Source organism: Clytia hemisphaerica, unplaced genomic scaffold (genome assembly GCF_902728285.1).
Source record: "Clytia hemisphaerica strain Z4C2 unplaced genomic scaffold, Clytia hemisphaerica genome assembly, whole genome shotgun sequence".
NCBI lineage: Eukaryota > Metazoa > Cnidaria > Hydrozoa > Leptothecata > Clytiidae > Clytia > Clytia hemisphaerica.
The window spans coordinates 1,033,908-1,055,935 of record NW_027103598.1 but is presented as its reverse complement, the minus strand read 5'-3'; the positions used below and the strand labels follow the sequence as shown (position 1 = coordinate 1,055,935).

The following is a 22,028-nucleotide window of genomic DNA, read 5'->3' as shown; positions in this document are numbered from 1 at the left end:
TGGGGACGATATTTTGGCCGAAATTTCCAGTGAAAGTACTAAGTTTTATATAAACCCTTTGAAATCTTTTGATCGAAGCTTTTTTAAAGTGGTACCCTAATGGTAGCACTACTCTATAGCGGTGTAAATGCATCGATAGCGCTAGATCTGGTTTTCTTGAACACTTTTTCGCGATTGAACGTCTAGTAAAGTTTAATTGCTCCTCTTTTAAAATTTAAGAATCACTTAAGAATATCTAAACGCTCACTGTAATGCACCTTTTCGACCGTAGCCGTCAATTGCCGCTCCGGAATTTTTTGTCCGTTTTACCACTCTAAAACCGTCCCAGTCTTTTTTTCGCACCTAAAGACAATGGAAAAAAGTGTAAAAAAAGGATTGGGTCGAGTTTAGGGTGGTAAAGTAAATTATAAAGTGGTACAACGGTCGAAAAGGTGTATTTATGTAATTTTTATGGATAAAAACTTTCTATTTCTTTTTAATTATTCAAATTTATAATCATTGTAGGAGCCGACATGAAGTGGTTTATCATATTGACAAGTTTCATTTTGTGTGCACGTGCCGTCGAAGATGACAGTTATATGGATTACATGAGTAGAAGATCACACCCCTGGCCGCTTCCCAATCGACGGGAGTTCGGAAATCTCGGAAGATATTATTATGATGTTATTGAAAAAGATGATCCGTTTCCATTGGAACAAGAGAGAGAGTTTGATGTTAAGGAAACCTCAGCAGAAAGATTAGGAATGGATGGTGACGACGAAAAGCGAGAAATATCGTTAGCAGAACTTGAGAGAAAAGACAACGAAATCCATGAGCAAGACCTTGCTGTATCTCGAAGTCTCAACGGAAAACCGCTTAGAATCCCATCCATGTTTGGGGAACAAAGACGCGTGCTGAACGACGAAAAGCGAGAATTATCGTTGGCAGAACTCGAGAGAAAAGACAACGAAATCCATGAGCAAGACCTTGCTGCATCTCGAAGTCTCAACGGAAAACCTCTTAGAATCGCATCCATGTTTGGGGAGCGAAGACGCGAGCTGAACGACGAAAAACGAGAATTATCGTTGGCAGAACTTGAGAGAAAAGACAACGAAATCCATGAGCAAGACCTTGCTGCATCTCGAAGTCTCAACGGAAAACCGCTTAGAATCCCATCCATGTTTGGGGAGCGAAGACGCGAGCTGAACGACGAAAAACGAGAATTATCGTTGGCAGAGCTTGAGAGAAAAGACAACGAAATCCATGAGCAAGACCTTGCTGCATCTCAAAGGCTCAACGAAGAACCACTTAGAACTGCATCCATGTTTGGGGAACGAAGACGCGAGCTGAACGACGAAAAACGAGAATTATCGTTGGCAGAACTTGAGAGAAAAGACAACGAAATCCATGAGCAAGACCTTGCTGCATCTCAAAGGCTCAACGAAGAACCACTTAGAATCCCATCCATGTTTGGGGAACGAAGACGCGAGCTGAACGACGAAAAGCGAGAATTATCGTTGGCAGAACTTGAGAGAAAAGACAACGAAATCCATGAGCAAGACCTTGCTGCATCTCAAAGGCTCAACGAAGAACCACTTAGAACTGCATCCATGTTTGGGGAACGAAGACGCGAGCTGAACGACGAAAAGAGAGAAATGTCGTTGGCAGAGCTTGAGAGAAAAGACAACGAAATCCATGAGCAAGACCTTGCTGCATCTCGAAGTCTCAACGGAAAGCCGCTTAGAATCGCATCCATGTTTGGGGAACAAAGACGCGAGCTGAACGACGAAAAGAGAGAATTATCGTTGGCAGAGCTTGAGGGTAATGAGAAAGAAACCGACCAACAAGATCTTGCTGCATCTGGAAGAGTCGAAGGAAAACGGTTTGGAGAGCAAAGACGAGATTATCACCCAAGAGGAAGATACTTGAATGATGATGATGTTTTCAACGACTTGCCGTCAAGAGAAGAAAAATACATCTAATGAGCAATTAACCAAGATAACCCAAACAATCCATTAACTTGTTTGAACTATTGCTAACGACATTCTAAATTTTGTATTTGATACATACTTAAACGAGCTTAAAATTTCGATATGTGGGAATTTTATTGAGTTTATAAAGAAATGGAATCAAATCATGAAAATATTCACGCCCCGTATTTCCTTTTAAACTAAGCTTCTACAATCATGGTCAAGAGCTATTGAGAATTTAATTTATCTTATTTCCTCGTTTTTCAAATTTGGAGTTCGGGCGAGAAAGTCTATTTTGGGTCATCTCTTAAATTTAATCGGATATTTCAATTTGGGACGGGTTTACAAACTTCAAGGCTATATTCTGAACCTTATTGGACCATTTTTGAACTTTTGAATCCTCAGATCTGAAAGTCCTAAGGCTTAAGTCCAGCGTTAAAGCTCGGAGTTAAAACTCTACCTTTCCAACCTAACTTAGAGGTCAAATAATATCTTTTGATCGGAGCTTTTTTTTGAATGTGGTACCCTAATGGTAGCACTACTAGATAGCGATAAATTTAAGTAAAATATAAATTAAGTACGGGATATACTGGTTAACACAGCCAATAGATATTTACTTTATCTCACTTTCAAGAAATGCAATCCATATAAAAATTTAATAAGATTTTCATGGATGCGACTCGAGTCAGGCACTCTTTTACCAAGTTTCTGTAGTTTTTTTTTCTCGTTAGGTTGTATCAATAAGGAAAAAAATATCCAACACTCGTGTTTACTTTGCACGATGGTATGTAACTATCTGTTAAGAGTAATTTATTCAAGATAGACAATCTACGCAACTAACCCGATTAGCAAGATTTATCTGAATGCGAAAGAAACTTCCCGAACGGGAAGTTACCTTGACTCCCGAACGGGAAAATCTTCCCGATTAGGTTTCGAAAATAGCTCGGCACCCAAACGGAAAGATAAAAAATTCTTCCTAATTCGGAAGATCTGCCGGTTTAGTAAGGTTTGATTTCTTCAAAACAGAAACGGGAAGATAGAAAAATGTAAACAAAGAAACAAACTTCCCGATTCAGAAGAAGATCCTTCTAAAATTCAGAAAATCGTCGCCTTAACATAAAGTACTTCATTTTGTCGTTTTTCAATCAAACTGTTAACATGACAAATTTCAGATGAAAATATGTTTTGGGTATTTGTTTTAACAAGTCTTTCTTTATCTTTCGTCAAATTTTATCCTCTGATTTTTGCTTTTTTCCACTTGCTACCAACTAAAAGAACCATCATTTTTCAATAGAAACAGGTAATGTTTTATATCAGGGGGATCGGGGTAAAAATCCGGAGTATCGAGGCCGTCGTTCAATTTCATAGAGGACGTCGTGGAAAACGACGAGGTCGTCGTTGAAGTATGGAGGTCGTCGTTGAAATATTGTCAAATTTTGTACTATTATTATCCATTATCTGGTCCTCGTTTTATATTATTAAGTCTGTAAAATAAATGCTAACCATAGAAGTCATTAGCCTCAAAAAGTTCTTAACATGTTCTTATTTTCACTATTTCGCGAGTATTTTTGTCCATTTTTCTAAGAAAATAGGTGTTTTATGGTCCGCAAAGCATTAAAATGTTCTTAACTTGTTCTTAATATCTTGACCATCGAAGCCTTATGTTCTTATATAGTTTGCTCTTATTAAAAAATGTGTAATTTTGCTTAAGTATAGGTGGGAAGATAAAACGGGACGAGATTTTTACAAGCTCTTATTTGATTTGGTTGGTCGTTAACCAGTAATATAACAATTTTTTTACTTTTTTTAAAGAGCGCATCATTTTTATTACTTCAAATGACCAATTATTAAAGTATCTTATAAAAACTCGATCTCATCTGGATAAAACACGCGTAGAGAAGGGGTCCTCCTGGATAGGTTGTTTTTCTCACGAAAGTAAAAAAAAAAAATTGGTTTCGGCGACAACTGTAAGAGATTTATGTTCTTCCGCGGTAAAAGATTAAAAGAATGAGAATAATTTGACCAAAATATTAACTCTTTGAAAAAAAGGATAGAAAAATTATTGAGACTTTTTTATTTGTAGAAAAGTTCAAAACAAATGGATAGTAATTAGCACAAAACGTGTCATTAATTAAAAATGAAACAAATATATTTTCTATAAAATTAAATTGAAATATATTAATTTGTCGTCCAGCTTAATTTAAAGGGATTTCTAACATATATTTTTTATTGACGAAGATGGTCTAAAAAAATCTAAAAACTCAAATTATAATTTTAGTTCGTTGATAATTATTTTCAAATGATAAGCTGATAAAAATTCTTTAATTCTAGTTCCGTGTGATTGAGGGGGACGAAAAATATACTTTACATCAAATCAAATGTCATATGGGAAATTATCGACCTACCTGAAATTTACGAATGGAAAGGAAGGAAGGAAATGGAAAGAGAAAGATTTTCCACGCATGGCCCCCTTCTTTCATTGCGGAAGAAGTTCGATATTTCGTTTCTTTCACGGTATACTGGCTTACAATGTGTAACTCAAAGTTCCAGGAAGGAACCCAGCGCTGACACACAACGTTTTTTCGACGTTCATCTGACGATCACAACGTTCATATAACGTTAGATGAACGTTGAAATTGCCAATTGTGTACCAGCTGGGTCCCTTGTTGCGTTTTTTTATCTGAAATTTAAAATATAATACTTTTACAGAATATTGGACACTGATTGACCAAACGAATCTCCTCGTTTATCTAACGCTCACGAACGCTCACAACATCCATATAACGTTATGTGAACGTTGAACCAACGTTGTGTTCCAGCTGGGAAGGAAATGGCCCCCGGCGTGCGAATAAGTTTAACGGGGTCAATAAATCATGTCGCCTACCAATGCTGGGCGAGGGAGAGAATTTTCGATTTTTCACTCTTGAGCAGTATTTAGAAATTTAGCACTATAAAAAGTTAGAAACCTTTTTAAGAGCTCTGACCATAGTGAATTTTTGATATTTGCAATGTATAAAACATAGTTTTCTCTGCCTGATGTAACCAACAAAACTATGGCATGTTATACATTTTCTGATAGGCCAAATACTTCTGAATCTGAAAATCTAAAAATCATAATGAAAAAATTTGATGAAGAAGAAAATGAAGACTTTTTTGAAGAAGAGTATTTCAACCTTTGAGGACCTTATTTTCGGCGAAGAAAAAACATTTTCAATTTCTTTTTTGCGTCAGAATAACCAAACTAAAAAGAGATTTTCGGAAATTTTTTGTAAAAGCTTCTTTGTCTCGAAATCTTGAAAATAGTGGCTTTTGACTAATTTTTCATCCCAATCTTTTTCGTAGAAAAACAGTCATAGAAACATTTTCCGAAAAATTTCAAACACTTTGCGGACAATTTAAAAAAAGTTTGAAACAAAAAGGTCAATTTCCCATTAAAACTTAGCACTTTAAAAAAAAAATTTAATTTACCACCCTAAACTCGATCCAATTCTTTTTTGACACCTTTTTTTACTGTCTATAGGTGCGAAAAAGGACTGGGACTGTTTTAGTGGAATAAAGCGGACAAAAAAATGCCCGCGCGGAAATTGGTGGTTTTTGGTCGAAACGGGCACCCTGTATACGTACAATAAGGGCAATAAATTACATAAGTAATTAAAAACAAAAACTGCTAGATAGTGACTCACTAGGACTGTTGCGAGTAAAGTAGACAAATGTCAATTAAAAAATGACAAAAATGAACGAATGGAGAAGCACAACCTGTAGTTCCGTCGGGCTGTAAAACAACTCCCAAGTAAAACGGCAGAAACATGAAAGTTTGTTAAGAAACTAAATAAATTTTTAAAAAAATTCAGAAATATTATTTATTGGATTGGGCTTTTCCAGAAAAAAATTGTACATGGGGGGGGGGTGGAGGATATAACAATTTTCAGTGATTTACCCCCCGGACAAAGTGGCTTTTGGCCCCCCGGACAATGGGTTTTACCCCCGGACAAGCATCAGGTAACCCCCGGACAACCAAAATTACCCCCGGACAAGGCAAATTTTGATGATTTTTCGCTACCCCTGGACAATATATCCTCCACCCCCCATGTACAATTTTTTTCTGGAAGAGCCCGTTACAACAAAAATTGAAAAATTCATGAAACAATTTTTCTTTTTCTTGAACCATCACCAGGTTCATAAGAATGATCTAGTTTACTAAACTAAATCTGTTTGCTAAACTAAATCTTTTTTATGAACTAAATCTTTTTTATTACCATCATCACCAAATTCTCATTCGAAATTCTCGTAATGGCTTGATTTAGTATCTCTGACTGTAAGTGAAGGGGGTGGGGGGGGGTCTTAATAAGGTTCGTTGGGGGGTCGTTGGGGAGGGGATTGGAAAAAAAGCAAAAAATTAGCAAGCGCAGGATGGGGGCGTTTATTGGGCATCGAAATTGACCTTTTATGAAAATTATTTAAAGTTTTCAGAAATTAGATTGGTTTTCACGCTTGGAAAATGTATCTCTTTGAGAAACAATTTTCGATGTTTACGATTTTCAACAAACACGAGCGAACTGACGAATAAACCACGAGGGCAGACCTCCAGGTAGGTCCAAAAATAAAATCAAAAGCACAAAAATAAGATTAATTTTAATTAACGAGCAGTGGGATGAGAAAATACCCTATCACAGGTTATTAATGACGTCGACATTTTTGATTGGCTTAAGATTGATAGGAGGGGAAGTAAAAAGAGACTATTCTTTTGTTGAAAATTTTGTTTCGTTTTTTTCGTTTTATACGATATCTTAAAAAATTGTTTTTATTTATAACCACGCTAAAAAAGAAAAAAAAAAGGAATTAAAATGAAGATATATTTTCAATGAGAAATGAACAGCATTACGAAGCTATTGATCTTTTCTTTCGCCATCTTTTCTTTTTTACTATTGTTTGCTTTTAGATTTTGCGTCCTACAAAAAAAAATATGGCTTAAGATAAATATAAAAGCAACCTGTCCGTGACCTTAAATCATCAGTCAGTAAAGAAGCTCATTGGCAAATGAACAAGGATTAAACAAAAGAGAGACTTTTTAGAGAAACAGATACACCGACAGACAGATAGTAATTGGAAGACATGAAACTGATACAGAATAATTATTTGACGAAAAGAAATATTGAATTTCTTTTCATTGCATTTATTTTGGTCAATGCACAAATTTCAACAGTAGACACTTTGACAGCTCCGGCAATCCGAATGCTAGGTAGAAGAATCACAGCGGTAAGTAGAACAGTGTAGTGGTCAAAGCGAGTTTGAACTTTGCAATGGTTTTGTTGTCGAAACTTTGAAATTTCTACCCCAAAAGTCAATGGTTTTCCTAGATAAAACTAAAAGTACCACAGAAGAAATCAAGTATACTTACTCAATCTCGATTTCATTACCATTGAAGAAATTTTTCTAAGATTGCATTTTTTTTCCTCCAAAAGTTGAAAAAAACAACAAAATTATCACAATTGATTTTGCTCATCTTCAAAAAAAGAATTTCTAGGATGTTTTATGGAAAACTAAGGCATAGGTCAATGGGAGCCGAGTATTAACAAATTTTTCGTCTAAAACGGAAAATGGATTTTACAAAGCAAATTAGCACAGCTTCTTCAATGAAGTTTTGGTGAATTTTTTACAGAATTGTTAAAAATCAACCTCGCCCCCGTGTATCCCAGACATTATTTACGTTACTTATTGACACCAGAGAATACCCTGGTGTTGGCTGAACGAGTTATTATAGGGTATTATCTAGCGCTATCAGTAACGATAAAAAGCTGATTTTACGCAGGAAACGAGGTTGGTTAAACATTAAAGCCATTTCATATACCGTAACTTGGTCTAATGTCGACATCCCTCATCTAATTCCAACACCCTTTTTATCAGCTGAAATAGAAAGGTCAAAACAGTTTTTCTTTGCTTAGTGGTAACAGAGTAATAATCCTTTTTCAATCAGTGATTCAGGCTTTCATATTTTCCTGTCTCTAGAAGAGGGATGTCGGCATTAGACCAACTTACGGTACTTCCCTAAGACGCAAGAACTTTCAACACTGACTTTAGATGTGGAAGAATGGCGAATATAGATGACAAACTCTGAGGAACAATACAGATACGAATAAAGGGGGGGGGGAATTTTCTTTCTGTAAACAATCACCCTAAATTGTTGAGGTATTTCTTTTTTGTGATCTCTCAAACACCCCCTTCTCATAGACCCGGTGGGATTTTATCAGCGAGTGGGGGTAAAAGTAACGGACCAAAACTCGATAGGGATTGATATTCCCATGTTTTTATGGCTGAGGACTTGAATTTCAATGTTTTTTAGCTAGAATGGGGATGGAATAAATAGCAGAAGATTTTACAGTGAGGATTTGTTTATTTGATTATTTTAAGCAGGGAAAAAATTGGAGTATAATTCTTCACTGGGACGATTTTGGCCAATTTTTCTAGTGGGAAGGCTTCCCAGTTGGTCTGTGAGAAGGGAGTATTCTCACTAATATATTGGCTGACAATATATTGGTGTAGTGTAGTGGAGCTCTTTGGATTAATCTTTGGACTCGGGAAAGTCTGTTGAGTCTGGTGGGAATCATAGCTAATCAAAATTTGCTCTAATATAATTCGAAACTTATGAATCTAAACAAATTATTTGATCTGCAGGATTTAATTAATCGATTTCCTCTATGAAGAAAGATAAGCTTTGATTAACATCTACATAAAAACCAGATAAAATTAATCAGAACAGAAATCAAAAACCCCCAACCGATCCATCTGGATTTTAATCAAGAAATTGAAAACAAGAGAGGGATACAAACTCAACCAATATTAGAAACAGTTCTCTCAGTTCATTCTAAAGGAAAGAAAGAAAAATCAGTTTTCACAGGAACGATTAATCTTAAAGTAAAATTTCTGAAATGCTTTTATCCTAATACGAACGGAACGTTATTTCTGCAACACTTATCTGTACGCAGCTGGCACACAACGTCATTTCTACGTTTATCTAACGTACACAACATCCATATAACGTTAGATTAACGTTTAAACAACGTTGTGTGCCAGCTGGGTAGTGCTTTGAGTGCAGAGATAGAAAACGTTAAATCAAGGACCTGGAACGTCAAAGATAAGAAGCTTATCCCATCATAGCCTGTACTTTCTGTAGCTCTTCTTCGCTGACTGAAAAGATAACGCGAAGTTCGGTTTGTTACGGTTAGGCAACATTCCGTATTTAAGAAAGTTTGCAACCGCAGTCGAGGGCGACCCGAAGACTTCCTTTTCCTTAGCTGTCTACCCGAACGTAGGCGAGGGCGCTACTTCTTTCCCTGGATTGCTCCACTTACCCTTGATCCGTCCCTTTAGTTGCTGAGCATCAAGCAAGAGGCATCAGGTACCATTTTAAAAGTCTTTGGTATGACGTAGCTTGGGCTCAAACTCACAAACTTGCACACTATAGTGCCGTAGGTAAAGCATGCAGCTTAGTAGCGCAAGGATGTTGGTTCAACTCTCAGCCGGGTCATACCAAAGATTCACAAATGGTACAGAGAAAAGGGAGCCTTCGGATCGCCCTCGACTGTGGTAGCAAACTTACTTACTATAATAATGATTAAGTTGTGATTTTATAAAACACTGGGGATCCAACTAAAATTATTTCTTTTAACTTTTCTTACAGAGAATGCGTTTGGAGCAGATGTGCGCTCTCCTAAAAGGAGGTTGCAATGAAATCTATAAATATTCAAGTTTGAGGAAACGAGGACGGGATTTGGGCGACGCAACAACCAGGCGAGAAATTGAGCAACATGAGATGAGAAGAAATATTCCTCTAAGGTATAAACTACGGAAAAGAACACTGGAGAGTCTTTTACGGAAACGAGAGAACTTAAAATATGTCGTTGTGGAGTACTGAGAACCTTGAAGTATAATGGCTTAGTCAGTCAGCAGCTGAGACCGGTGGCAAGGAGTGGTTTATCAACTGGTACATAAAGTTGTCTCAACGTTTATCTATTGTTCACAACATCCATGTAACGTTAGATGAACGTTGAAACAACGTTGTGTGCCTGTTGGGGGGGATTCAACCAATAAGCCCTCTTAAACCATTCAAAAGAGAGTCAAATGAAAGCTATGGACGTTACGCAAAAAGTGATTCGAAAATAAAAGATCTTCAATTTTATTATTTGCTCAATATCATTTTTTAATTTATTTTGTTTATCATTGTTAATTTATATAAACCTGGTGTTACAATAAGGTATCAAAAAGCAGAAATAGAAACGATAGGGGCTAATATAAAATTGTTTAATCTCAACCAACGACGTCTTAAAGCTGGTCACAGCTTGATATCCAAGGTTTCTTTACAAAATCTATTTTTCTTTTTCCATTTACGTTATATTACTTTTAGACTTATTAAGACTTATTATGGCAGAAATCAGAACAACTCCTTCTTTTCAATAATATACCGTGGAGACGGAAATAGGGTAGCTTTCACTTTTTATTTTTATAATTCATAAGGGGTATAGAGAAAACAACAGGATGGAAAACAGGTGCACTTTTGAACAAGGTGATGCGTGTAGCAACACAAGACAAGGAGCGATTATCTTTGTCCCCGATAGTCTAACTATAGAATCCCTTATAAGCAACTCCAATTTTCGGGTCAGAGCTGGGGTTGCCCCAGGGAGGTGTCAAGCAGTTAGTACAAGACACTATGCCTGCTAACTGCTTTTTCGCAAGAAGTTAGTAGCACCACCACCCTCTGTACACTTAGTACAGCTAGTACTAACTGAATTCTGGGTCAAATCTACATACACCACCCTTGAAAATGGCTATTTGACCACCATAAAAGCAATAAAATCGGATAAAACAAAATCTTATGTCTTGAATGTTTCAATTTTCCATTTTTCAATAGGAAATTACAACACTTTTGGGTTGCCTAGCATTCTAGCTCATTTTTAAAAATTAGCTTTGACCACCACTGATACTATACCATGATTGGATTACCTAAAAAGCTTCTAATTTACTTCTAATTTCCTTTTTTGCTGATCCTTTTCCAACCACTTTCCCAATGCTGATCAATAGCCGTACGTCATTAAATCACACAAAAAAACAAGCACAATGTGCCCTGTGACTGCGCACCCCCTTCTCACACACTGGGTAGGATTTTTTCAGCCAGTGGGGGTGAAAATAAAGGACAAATCGATGGGGTTTGATATTCCTATGTTTTTTATATGGCGGGAATTCCATTGTTTCAAGTCAGAAAATCCTGTGGGGTTTAAAATAATGAGCATAATATTTTGCATTGAGAATTTTTTTATTTAATAACTTTAAGCAGGGGCACAAATAGAGTATAGGAGAGTATAATTTTCAATTGGGGATAATATTTTGGCCAATTTTTCCAGTGGTAGGGGCTCCATCGGGACTGTGAGAAAGGGTATGATTGCGAATGCCCATTCGATTCAGCGCAGAACAAATAATTTTTGGTACATTAAGTTAGAAAATTTTACCGAAAAATTTCAAATAGTTCAATTCTTTGTGGACAATTTAAAAAAGGTTTGAAACAAAAAGGTTCATTACCCATTAAAACTTAGCACTTTTTGATGAAGAGGGTAATATAACATTTTATTAACGTCTTTTTAAAGTTCATAACGTCATTTTTGTAACTAAATTCTCAATTACTCTTGACAGGATAAATAACCAAACAACTTATAAAGACAGTTTCTTGTGAAAAATGTCAAGGAACCCACAACAAAAGTTTTATTTTCAAATCCCTTAACAAACTTTCTGACTATGGTCAGAGCCCTTAAGATCTTATGGAATATCTTAAATATACACGTTTTTTATAAGAATAAACTATATAAGAACATAAGGCTTCGATGGCCGAAATGCTAAGAATAAGTTAAGAACATTTTAAGGCTTCGCGGACTCGCCCAATTTCTTAGGAAAATGGACAAAAATCCTCAATAAATGGCGAAAATAAGATCATGTTAAGAACATTTTTAAGCTTAAAACTCAAAAAGTTAAGAACATCCAGAGGCTTCAAAAACTTCCGATGTTTTTATTCAAAAAAACGTGTATGTAGCCTAAAGTCTACCAAGGTTAAAATTGAAAATCGCACAAATTATGTGAAGTAAACCTGTGTAAACCAGAATGCGAAGTATCACTTATCTTATTGAGAAAGCCTTTGAGAGAGGCTTTGAAAATTATACTATTAAAGAATGTGCTTTTCCAGAAGAAACAAGTGATACTTTTATGCCGACCTACCTGGTTATGCATTTAACACATTATATAATTGATATCTACGTGACCATTAAACTATTATTCAGAACACAAAATAGTGACGCTCTATCAAAATTAGTCGTATGTTTCTTATAAAAAACATTTAGAAACCAAAATTTCATGCTCGTGAAATATTCTCTCATATTAAAGACTTCGTGAGCAAAAAAAACATATACTATCTCATCAAAAAATTGAGAAATTTGGCTAAGAACATTGATGTATGCTTATTAATAGTGATTATTATAGATAAAGATGCGCTTTTTGAGCTGAAAAATTCGTTTTTCGCCCAAATTTGCCCAAAAACATTTTTTTCGAAAATCGGGTTCCGTCACATTCGAGGGTTTATAGTTATGCACCTTTGTGCAAAAAATTATAAAGAATGAAAGAACCAATCTCGAGAAAAGCTAATAGACCTAAGTAATTGATAATGTGCTTATAAGAAAATATCGAGTTTGGCCAGTTTTTCTATAAAAACACGCCAAGCAACCAGAATTTCATGTCTAAACACACATATTCTTCAAAAGTAAGCCCTCATGAGCAAAAAAAACATCTATCTGAGAAAAAAACTGACTAATTTGGCTAAGAATATTGATGTATGCTTATTAATAGTGATTCTTATAGATAAACAAAGTTTTTTGCGAAAATCTGCTTAAGCCATCTTTTACCTATGATGGTGCCCTATATAAGTAGCTACTTTCATGCAAAAAATCAGAAAAAATTAATGATCCAATTTTTCACAAAGTCCAAAAGATTCAATCTCGGGAAAAGTTGGTAACGAACGGACGGACGGACAGAGGTTAATTTATAGGACCTCCACCCCACCAGGGTAGGTCAAGCAGAGAAAATTTCGTTTACCTATTTTCCAAGGAAAATTTCCTTTAACGATTTGATGTATTTTTTAAGGAAAATTAGATAAAACACATTTGTAGTATTTGACAAGGGAAACAAACAACCTGAAGCAAATTCTTGTATTTTCCAAGGAAAATCAACTACAATATCTTTTTATTTTCCAAGAAAATTAAATGAAGCAATCGTTTGCAAGAAAAATCGCTTCCTGTCTTTAAAAAAGGTCCAAAATAGTAGAATTGTTTTGAAAGCAATTTTTGTATTGCTTAAATCTACCACGACCTTGAGAGATCATTCTTATGCTTGGCGTAGTTTAGCCATCGTGCGCAGTGATTCGGATTCTAGAAAAAAACTAATGAAGCAGTTTTGCACATATATTTTTTTGGACCCTATTTTAAGCACTTTTCGGCCCAAATTTGGTCGATTTTTTTTGTTCTCAAAAATCAGGTCCGTCACATTTTGGGTATTGGCATTTTGCAAATTGTGCAAAAAATCAAAAAAACTAATAAGCAGGTCCTAAAAGAGAACAATTGTTCAATTTCAAAACGCTCTTGAAAATGTTCAAAACTAGTAGGGGGCAAGCCTGGGGTTCCGTGACATCCTTTTTACGACCTAGTCATTTAAGTGCTCTGACCATAGTGAATTTTTTATATTTTCCACTTACAAAATATAAATTTCTACTTGATGTAGCCAACAAAACTGTGGCATTTTATACATATTCTGTTAGGCCAATTATCCATGAGTCTGAAAATTTAAGAATCGTAATGAAAAAATTTGATGAAGAAGAAAATGAAGACTTTTGCGAAGAAGAGTATTTCAACTTTGAAGAGCTTAGTTTCGGCGAAGAAAAAACATTTTGAAATTTTTTTTTGCGGTAGATGGTGTATCTTTTATCGAACTAAAATTATTTTTTCGGAAAATTTTTCTAAAAGCTTATTTGCTTCAAAATATTGAAAATAGTGCTATTAAAACAGTTCAATTCTTTGCGGACAGTTTGAAAAAACCTCGAAACAAAAAGGTTAATTACCCATTAAAACTTAGCACTTTTTATAAAAGAAGGTGATATTAATAACGTCTTTTTAAAGTTCATAACGTCATTTTTGCAATTAAATTCTTAATTACTTTTAAGGGATTTGATTAAAAAGCAATTTATAAAGGCAATTCGTTGTTGAATCTGTTAAAGAGCCTAAAACATAACTTTTATGTTCAAATACTAAAATCAATTTTCCGACTATGGTCAGAGCCCTTAAGTCTATTCCAAAGAACAACATTTGTTTGGCTGTATTTCTTTGTGTGTTTTAGTCAGAGAGTTGTTGTAATAGGCTTGGCCCCCTACTAATAGAACATTAGAAAAATAAGAAAAAACTACTTTTTTTTCACGGCACGGCTACCATTTCAAGGCTGGCTGAAAATTTAAATATAAGCAAAAAATAGGCTCGAAAAAGCTATCTAATTCTTTTTCCTCTTTCTGACCAATATTGCTCCGCATCCGTGTTGATTCAATGTACAAAAAGCTTGTGGGTCAAAATGGATGAGTAAAGAAACGATACACTTTTTTTTTTTTATAAGAACAATTTTATAAGAACAATGAGGCTCAAAAATGCCAAAAAATAAGAACAATTTAAGAATAATCCTGAGCCTGGAGTTGCTGAGTTTTAGGTGAAATAAGGGCCAAATTAATGAAATTAGGGTTCAAACCCAAAAATACCCCCAAATTTGCCCTAAAAATAAGAACAGGATAAGAACAATTTGAGGCTCGAAGTGCCAAAAAAATAAGAACAGCCGAGCCTCAACAAAAATTTACTGGTTCTTATAAAAAAAAACAAGCAACATGCTGAATGGACCTACCTGATGATGAAAGCTGAATAATAAGACAATAAGGAGAAAAATGAAAACAATCAGTCAGACGATATAGCGCTTTGCAAAAATGCATAACACATTAAATCTTATCATTGATTGTTGATGGGGGAAGAGGGAAGGGGAGTAGGGAAAATAGAAATAGAAAGTTCCGGTTGCAAAAATCAGTTTTATTGACAATTGAATCATGCTTAATGGTGGGATTTGTTATCAATAATGTTGTGTAAAAAAACAAAGAAGTAAGAAAAAAGCCAAATGAAAATCTGCAAAAACGGCGATTACCGGCATATTTCCGGCATTTTCAGCCGGGAAAGAATTTTTCGCAAAAAGTAAACTCGGTCATGTTTTGAGCATTGCGAATACGCATCTTTCTGCAAAAAATCATTTCAATTTCAAAAATCAAATTCGAGATAATGTCAAAAAACTGGTTTTACCGGCATATTTCCGGCATTTTCAGCCGGAAAAAAATGTTTTTTCGAAAATCGGGCTCCGTCACATTTTAGGTATTGTCATCTTGCATCAGTGTGAAAAATTTCATAAAAAAATATAAAGTACAGCTCGAGAGATTCAAGAAATACTGTCTTTCCGGCGAAAATAGGTTGTTCCGGGCGATTTTTGAGTAGTTCCGGTTTCAATTTTTTTGAAAATTGAAACATGCTTATTAATAATGTTTTTGAATGAAAAAACAACCAATTATAAGAAAAAAATCCAATGAAAATCCAGAAAAACGGCGATTTCCGGCATATTTCCGGCATTTTCGACCGAAAAAATTTTTTTCTCGAAAATTGGACTCGGCCATGTTTTGGGCATTGTTAATACGCATCTTAGAGCAAAAAATCAGAAAAAACTAATGATAAAATCTCGAGAAAATGCCAAAAAAACAGTTTTTCCGGCATATTTCCGGTATTTTCGGCCGGAAAAATTTTTTTTTCGAAAATTGGGCTCCGTCACATTTTGAACATTGCCATTTTGCATCATTGTGCAAAAAACCATGAAAATCTGTCAAGTATAACTCGAAAAAATGAAGGATATCTGTTTTACGCCGGTTTTCGGCTGTTCCGGCGATTTTTAAGGAGTTCCGGATTGAAAAAATTATTTTATTGAAAATTAAATGATGCAAAGTTTTGGGTATCACCACAGAGAACCTTTTTCTGTAAAATAAGTTGAAAAAGTGTCACGGAAATACGAAAAACGGCGATTTCCGGAATATTTCCAGTTCTACAGGCCGGAAAATTTTTTTTTTCGAAAAACGGTTTTCAACATCTTTTCGGTAGTACTAATGCGCCTCTATGTACAAAAAATCAGAAAAAAATAATGATAAAATCTCGAGAAAATCCCAAAAAACCGCTTTTTCCGGGACATTTCCGGACCTGGCGACCGGAAAAATTTTTTTTTCGAAAATCGGGCTCCGTCACATTTTGGGTATTGCCATTTTACATCATTGTGCAAAAAATTAGAAAAAACTAATGAGCCGATCCCGAGAAAAGCTGGCAACAGACGAACGGACGAACAGACAAGGGTTAATTTAAAGGACTACCTTAAGGTAGGTCCAAAAAGTGTATCACTCTTATTTAAAAATAAACCAACAAAGTTTTGCATCTAAAAAAGAAACTTAGTTGTATACACAATATTTTTTACTTATAGAAGTGGTCTGACGCAGTACTTTTCTCAGGACACCCTGTATACATAATATTTATCACACTGTACCGAGTACAATATGGAATATAGTTCAGATATTTCGTCTTATTGCCGACCCAAAAAAATATCAGCGTTTTGATTGGTCGAGAGCATCGAGATATTTGCGATATTTCATATTTCTTTAGTCTGGAAATATGACCGCGTTGACTTTTGGGGGACTGGGTAAGCGGCGGGAGAAAAATCAAAACAAAACAGCCGAAAAGAACTGACTTTCGGAGAAACTGACTTGGGAATCAAACATCAAAGGGGGAAACGCAACAAAAATATGTTCAGATTAACTTTTACTTTGGAGTTCTTCCATAAAAGACACTAAAATCAAATCTGATGAACTAAGAATTTATTATAAAACTACTTGACACCACCCAAATATTTTCAACTTGTGGCAAATTTGTCCATGTGATAACCAAACAGTTTTTTATCAATGCATACAAAAAAACTTGAGATTCTTGAATATTTGCCAATAAAATTTCTCATAACATAACAAGGAAAGTGTAATGTCTTGTATTAAACCAAATGACGAGTGATTTTTATAAAAGTTCTCTCCTAATTCTCGTTCTCGACAACAACGTACGTCCTTGACTTTTCAACTCAACAATCATTACATCTTCCTTCTAAAGTTCGAAACATTTAGAGCTTGACGATAATCAAGCAAGTATCCAAATTGTTTTGCTGTTGAAAAATGTTGTTCTTTAACCATTTTTACAAGCATACATTTCCATCGTGGGACTCCTTTCCTCTGCTATTCTTTCCCATGGCCATGTCATCGAAACAAAAACATAGAAAAAGACTGAATTTATCAATCTGATTAATCCAATGATGGAGGGTTCCTTCTCTATCGAAACCATACTGTACATCATCTGCATTTTGAATTATCAATCTAGAAACTTTCAAATACATCTCTGAAAAATCTGCAACCTTTCAAAACAAAACTTCTGGATCGAAAATGATCGAAAAATGTTTCTCTATTTTGTTTTTGTGTGAATATTTTCGGCGGGAAGTTATCGAATGTTATTTTGTTCGAATCTAACGTTCGAATTAGATTTTCGAATAAAAACATTCGAAAGTACACAGAAGCAGAAGTAGGCGGAAGTAACTTTTAAAACAAAAAGAGGACAATTTTTTTGAGTCGACAATAAATTAGTTATCACATGACTTCTCGTGCAATACTCGATATTTTACTCGTTCCGAGATTTTACCGATATTTTTCCTCGCCTAAAGGCTCGGAAAAATATTACGGAAAAATCTCGGTACTCGTAAAATATTTCTCGTATTGCACTCGAAGTCATGCGATAACTAGTACATATTTTCAGAGCTTTTAGGTGAGGAAAATATAGAAAACTCTGAACGAGAAAAATGAATGTATCCAATACTGTACGAGTGAAAGTGTGATAACTGGTTTATCGTCATCTTGCAAAATATCAACAAACTTTTCCCTCTCCACTTGTGTCTTTTTCTATTTTTTGTTTTTTCCCTGGCTCTTTTACTTTCTCTCTCCTCTATTTTGATGAATGAAATCAACATTAAAACATTCGAAAAAAATCGAATGGTCATTAAAAAGATCAAAACATTCTTTCGTAGCTCTTTAGATAACCTGTTGTGTATTATGAATGAAAAGAAAATATTTCTGAGCATAAAAGTGTGCAAAATATGATCTCTCGCTTACCAGACCCCTTATGCTGAACGCGGTCTTGTATTTTTACGGTGCAATATGAAATAGTCGAACGTGCGCCACAGATCTCTAAGCCCGAAGGGCTAGATAGGCAACTTTAAGCTTTCTCCAGCAAAAAAAAGTGAAGCAAAAATTTGACTTTTTAAATTTCGTGCCGATGGATAGGATCTAGCATTTTAATTGTTTTCGGAGCGCGAGATCAAAAAAAGTAGGCGGCAAACGCTATTTCACATCTCTCAAACCGGTGAAATTGCATAGTTTAGTCACGTGACTTTGGTAGGAAATCCTTCCAAACCTAGGCTTCACTTTTCGATAAAAGCTGCAAATCTAGCCCTTCGGGCTTTACAGATATCTGTGACGTGCGCACCGCAGTGGGCTCAACTTCAGATATTTTGCTATTCGAAAGCCCAATTGTAACATTTCAAATATTTAGTATTAGGTAGCAAATATTACAACTTTGTCCGTTTTGGCTGAAATTTGGTACACTTGTTCCTTGGGTGAATACCTGGGTTTGTTTTTATCTTCATTTTTCATTTTTTTATATACGTTAAAATAGTGTCTTTAGAATAGTTTCCTCGTCCTCAGAGCCTTTCAAAATAAATTAGTTCGGAGAAAAGAAAACCTTTTGTGGTTTTTGTTTACACGTTGCTCTGCAAAATTAATTTCCCACAATTTATCATATACGAAAATTGATTTAAAATTAATGATATTAAAGCTTTCTTGGGTTCACAAATGTTTACATATATCTAGGGATATAGTCTACCATCATAGCTTTACAGTCACAGAAAAAAAAATTAAAAAATTTAAAAATGAAAAAAAAAAACCCAGATATTCACCCAAGGAACAAGTGTGCAATTTCAGCCAAATCGAACAATTTTTGAAGTCTCCAGGCTGCCACAAAGTTTAGCCTCGTTTAGGCGAAAAACTCGTCCCCAGGCCCCAAAAATCAAAATTTTTGAAAAGTTAAAAAAACACTCCCAGATATTCACCCAAGGAACGAGTGTGCAAAATTTCAGCCAAAATCGAACAATTTTTTAAGTCTCCAGGGTGCCCCAAAGTTTTTGAACGGACATATAGACAGACATACATACAGACATTGTCAGATTCTAGCTCAACTGAAGTTGAATATACAGCATTTATGTACGCGTTTTTAGCAAATCGATTTCCTCATATTTGTCATGTTGATGATAAAACATAGTAAGCAGACATATTAAAAGGTCGTGCCTGTGGTTACATACAATAGATACTGTCATTACAATACCTATTTTTTCTAAGAGCAAACTATATTAGAACATAAAGCTTTCATGGCAAAATTATTAAAAACAAGTTAAGAACATTTCAAGGTTTTAAAAAATGGTGACACTAAGAAAATCTTAAACATCCTATTTAAAGAACCATGGGATCCTCTGGGGAAATTACTATTGTTCTGGAGGGGGGAGTAATGGGTGGACCAATGCAAATGGGGGATTTCAGGGAATTTTATGGGAAGTGGGGCCCGTAGAAAGTGCAAAATTTAGGTATAATATTTCAAATAAATAATTAATTGTGTCTATATTTCCATCGTTATGGAATTATAGTTAATAGAATTATTGTTATATTCTTCCAATGGGGGGGGGCAGGAAAAGGGTTGGTGGGGGTTTTAGGCCCCAGATGGGGGGGACCTGAAAACCTAGAGGGCACCATGAGAACAATTTTAAGGCTTAAAACTCAAATTAATAAAATCTGAGGGCTTTGGATGTTCTTATAAAAAACGTGTACAGATAATTGCGAAGGTAGCCTCAGGTTACACATGCAACAAGAACTAGCATGTCAATATTAAATGTGAATTGGTGAAAGGTCACACCATTGAGTTTCAGGCCAGAAGGGCTAGAGGAGAAACTTTAATCCTTCTAAGGCAAGAGAAATTGAAGCCACTTATTTCCCATCTAAAACGCGCATAGAACGCGCCGTAATCATAACGACGGATTGTATCTAGCGATTCCTTTGTTTTGGAGGATTACATTTTTTGAAATAAAGTGATAGATTTTAGTTTCAACCTGGCGTTTGTGTAAAAACTACGCCCGGGCGTTCTGGATGTTGGGAAATAAGTGGTTTCATTTCCCACCCAGGAGTCTCGCCTTTAGCCCTTCGAGATTGAAACTCAATGGGTCACACCGCTGGAAAGTTCAGAGTATGGAGAGACCTCGCACAAACCACGTGGTCTGATATATGTATAATAAATATCGACCTGTAAAGACAAAAGATAAGAACAATAACAGTAAGAAAAGGAAATTAAAGTGGGCGAAGGCGAAATTAAAGTGGCCAACAATAACACTGCATGGTCTTTGGGGATCGTTTTCACGTTGAACAGGAAACAAGGCCCACGATGAGAATTGAAAGAAGAGAAAGACGATATCTTACTTTTTTTTCCCTGTGAATTCATTTAAAAACTCGTTTGGTATATTTATCATACAAATAACAAACTGATAAAGTTTTGAAATTTCTAAAGGAATATATTTCATTAGAGGTTTTTCTCTTCTCAGTCGGAGAAAATGGAAGGTTTATTGCAAAAAATGGGACCCTGATCAGTTATTAGTGTGGTGAAAAGAGAGATTACAATCGATAGAAGCTTCCTCTACATCCTTACTCATAAACAAATAAAAGAGAAGTTTCTATCGGATGAGAGCCAAAAAAAATGGCTGGTCTCATCAAAAGTTTACATAAACGAAGTTCCATCTGAATATTTGGTGTAGAGTAGCCCGGGGTCCACTTAAAGCTTTTTTTATACTAGACTGGATGGCACGATTAAGTGGCCCGGTAGTATATGGTAATATGCTTTTCCTTAGGCGGATTTTCGTTGTTTTTGCCAGGTATAAAAAGAATGAAGCAATGTTTTTATTTGAAAAATTTTAATTTCTGTTATTGATGTTTGTTTCTCATTCTTAATTATATTTTTCAACTTCAAGTAGCTTCTTTTTTTTTTTGGGGGGGGGGGGGGGGGGAGGGGGTTTAAACACATTTTTTTTAATGGGAACCTCGTCAAATGCTCATAGTCTACTTCACTGGACTCAACGTTATCAAAAATTATTAGAAAGCAAAGTTCAGTCAGAAGTAGACTCTAGTCTAGGTGTAGAGCTGTCGACGAAACAAATAATCTTTTGATTTTTAATTTTTTTTTCAATGTATTAGATGAGCGCTATGTACTATTTTGTGTTCTTTTCATCGTTTCAAAATGGCGAGGCGAAATGTTCGACCAAAGCGACAGAAGAAAATTAAGCTAAGCAGGAAGAACACATAATTTTTTCATTTATTTCTTTTTTGAAAAAATTTTAATTGAAATAATTTCCCTAAAAACACATAATAACTAATTCGTCTTAGGCTTGATAGATATTAGACTGTACACGTTTTTTTATAAGAACATCCAAAACTTTTGAAGCCTTCGGACTTTCTGAGTTTTAAGCCTAAAAATGTTCTTATTTTGTTCTTATTTTCACCATTTTTCAAGCATTGTCCATTTTTCTAAGAAATCGGGTGTTTTAGAGTCTACAATAAACCTTAAAATGTTCTTAACTTGTTCTTAACATTTTGGCCATCGAAGTTTTATGTTCTTATATAGTTTGTTCTTATAAAAAAACGTGTACTGTAAAAAAAACAAACAGACTAAAATAAATCATTTCTGTTCGAATGAAAAAGGTGTGACTCAGTTTAGTTTCCATGTGACGTCTGTCTGATGTCTCTCTAGGAGCATTCTGTTGATC

The 22,028-nt window shown here is 35.2% G+C and overlaps 1 protein-coding gene and 1 long non-coding RNA gene across 2 annotated transcripts; both read left to right on the top strand.

The window, feature by feature from the left end:
- The first annotated feature begins 473 nt into the window (after positions 1–473).
- On the top strand, positions 474–2,115 carry LOC136801938 (calponin homology domain-containing protein DDB_G0272472-like). The gene has a single exon (XM_067058634.1). It carries the CDS (start codon positions 513–515, stop codon positions 1,959–1,961), a length of 1,449 nt encoding a protein of 482 aa, XP_066914735.1. The 5' UTR covers positions 474–512; the 3' UTR covers positions 1,962–2,115.
- A 4,762-nt stretch (positions 2,116–6,877) lies between these two features.
- Positions 6,878–10,226, top strand: LOC136801944 (uncharacterized). The gene is made up of 2 exons (XR_010845931.1): positions 6,878–7,205; positions 9,628–10,226. It is a non-coding gene; the product is annotated as an uncharacterized lncRNA (long non-coding RNA).
- Positions 10,227–22,028: the final 11,802 nt, after the last annotated feature.

Bases quoted from the DNA above. Each gene is read 5' to 3' on its own strand.
- LOC136801938 (XM_067058634.1), top strand. From the start codon at position 513: ATGAAGTGGTTTATCATATTGACAAGTTTCATTTTGTGTGCACGTGCC.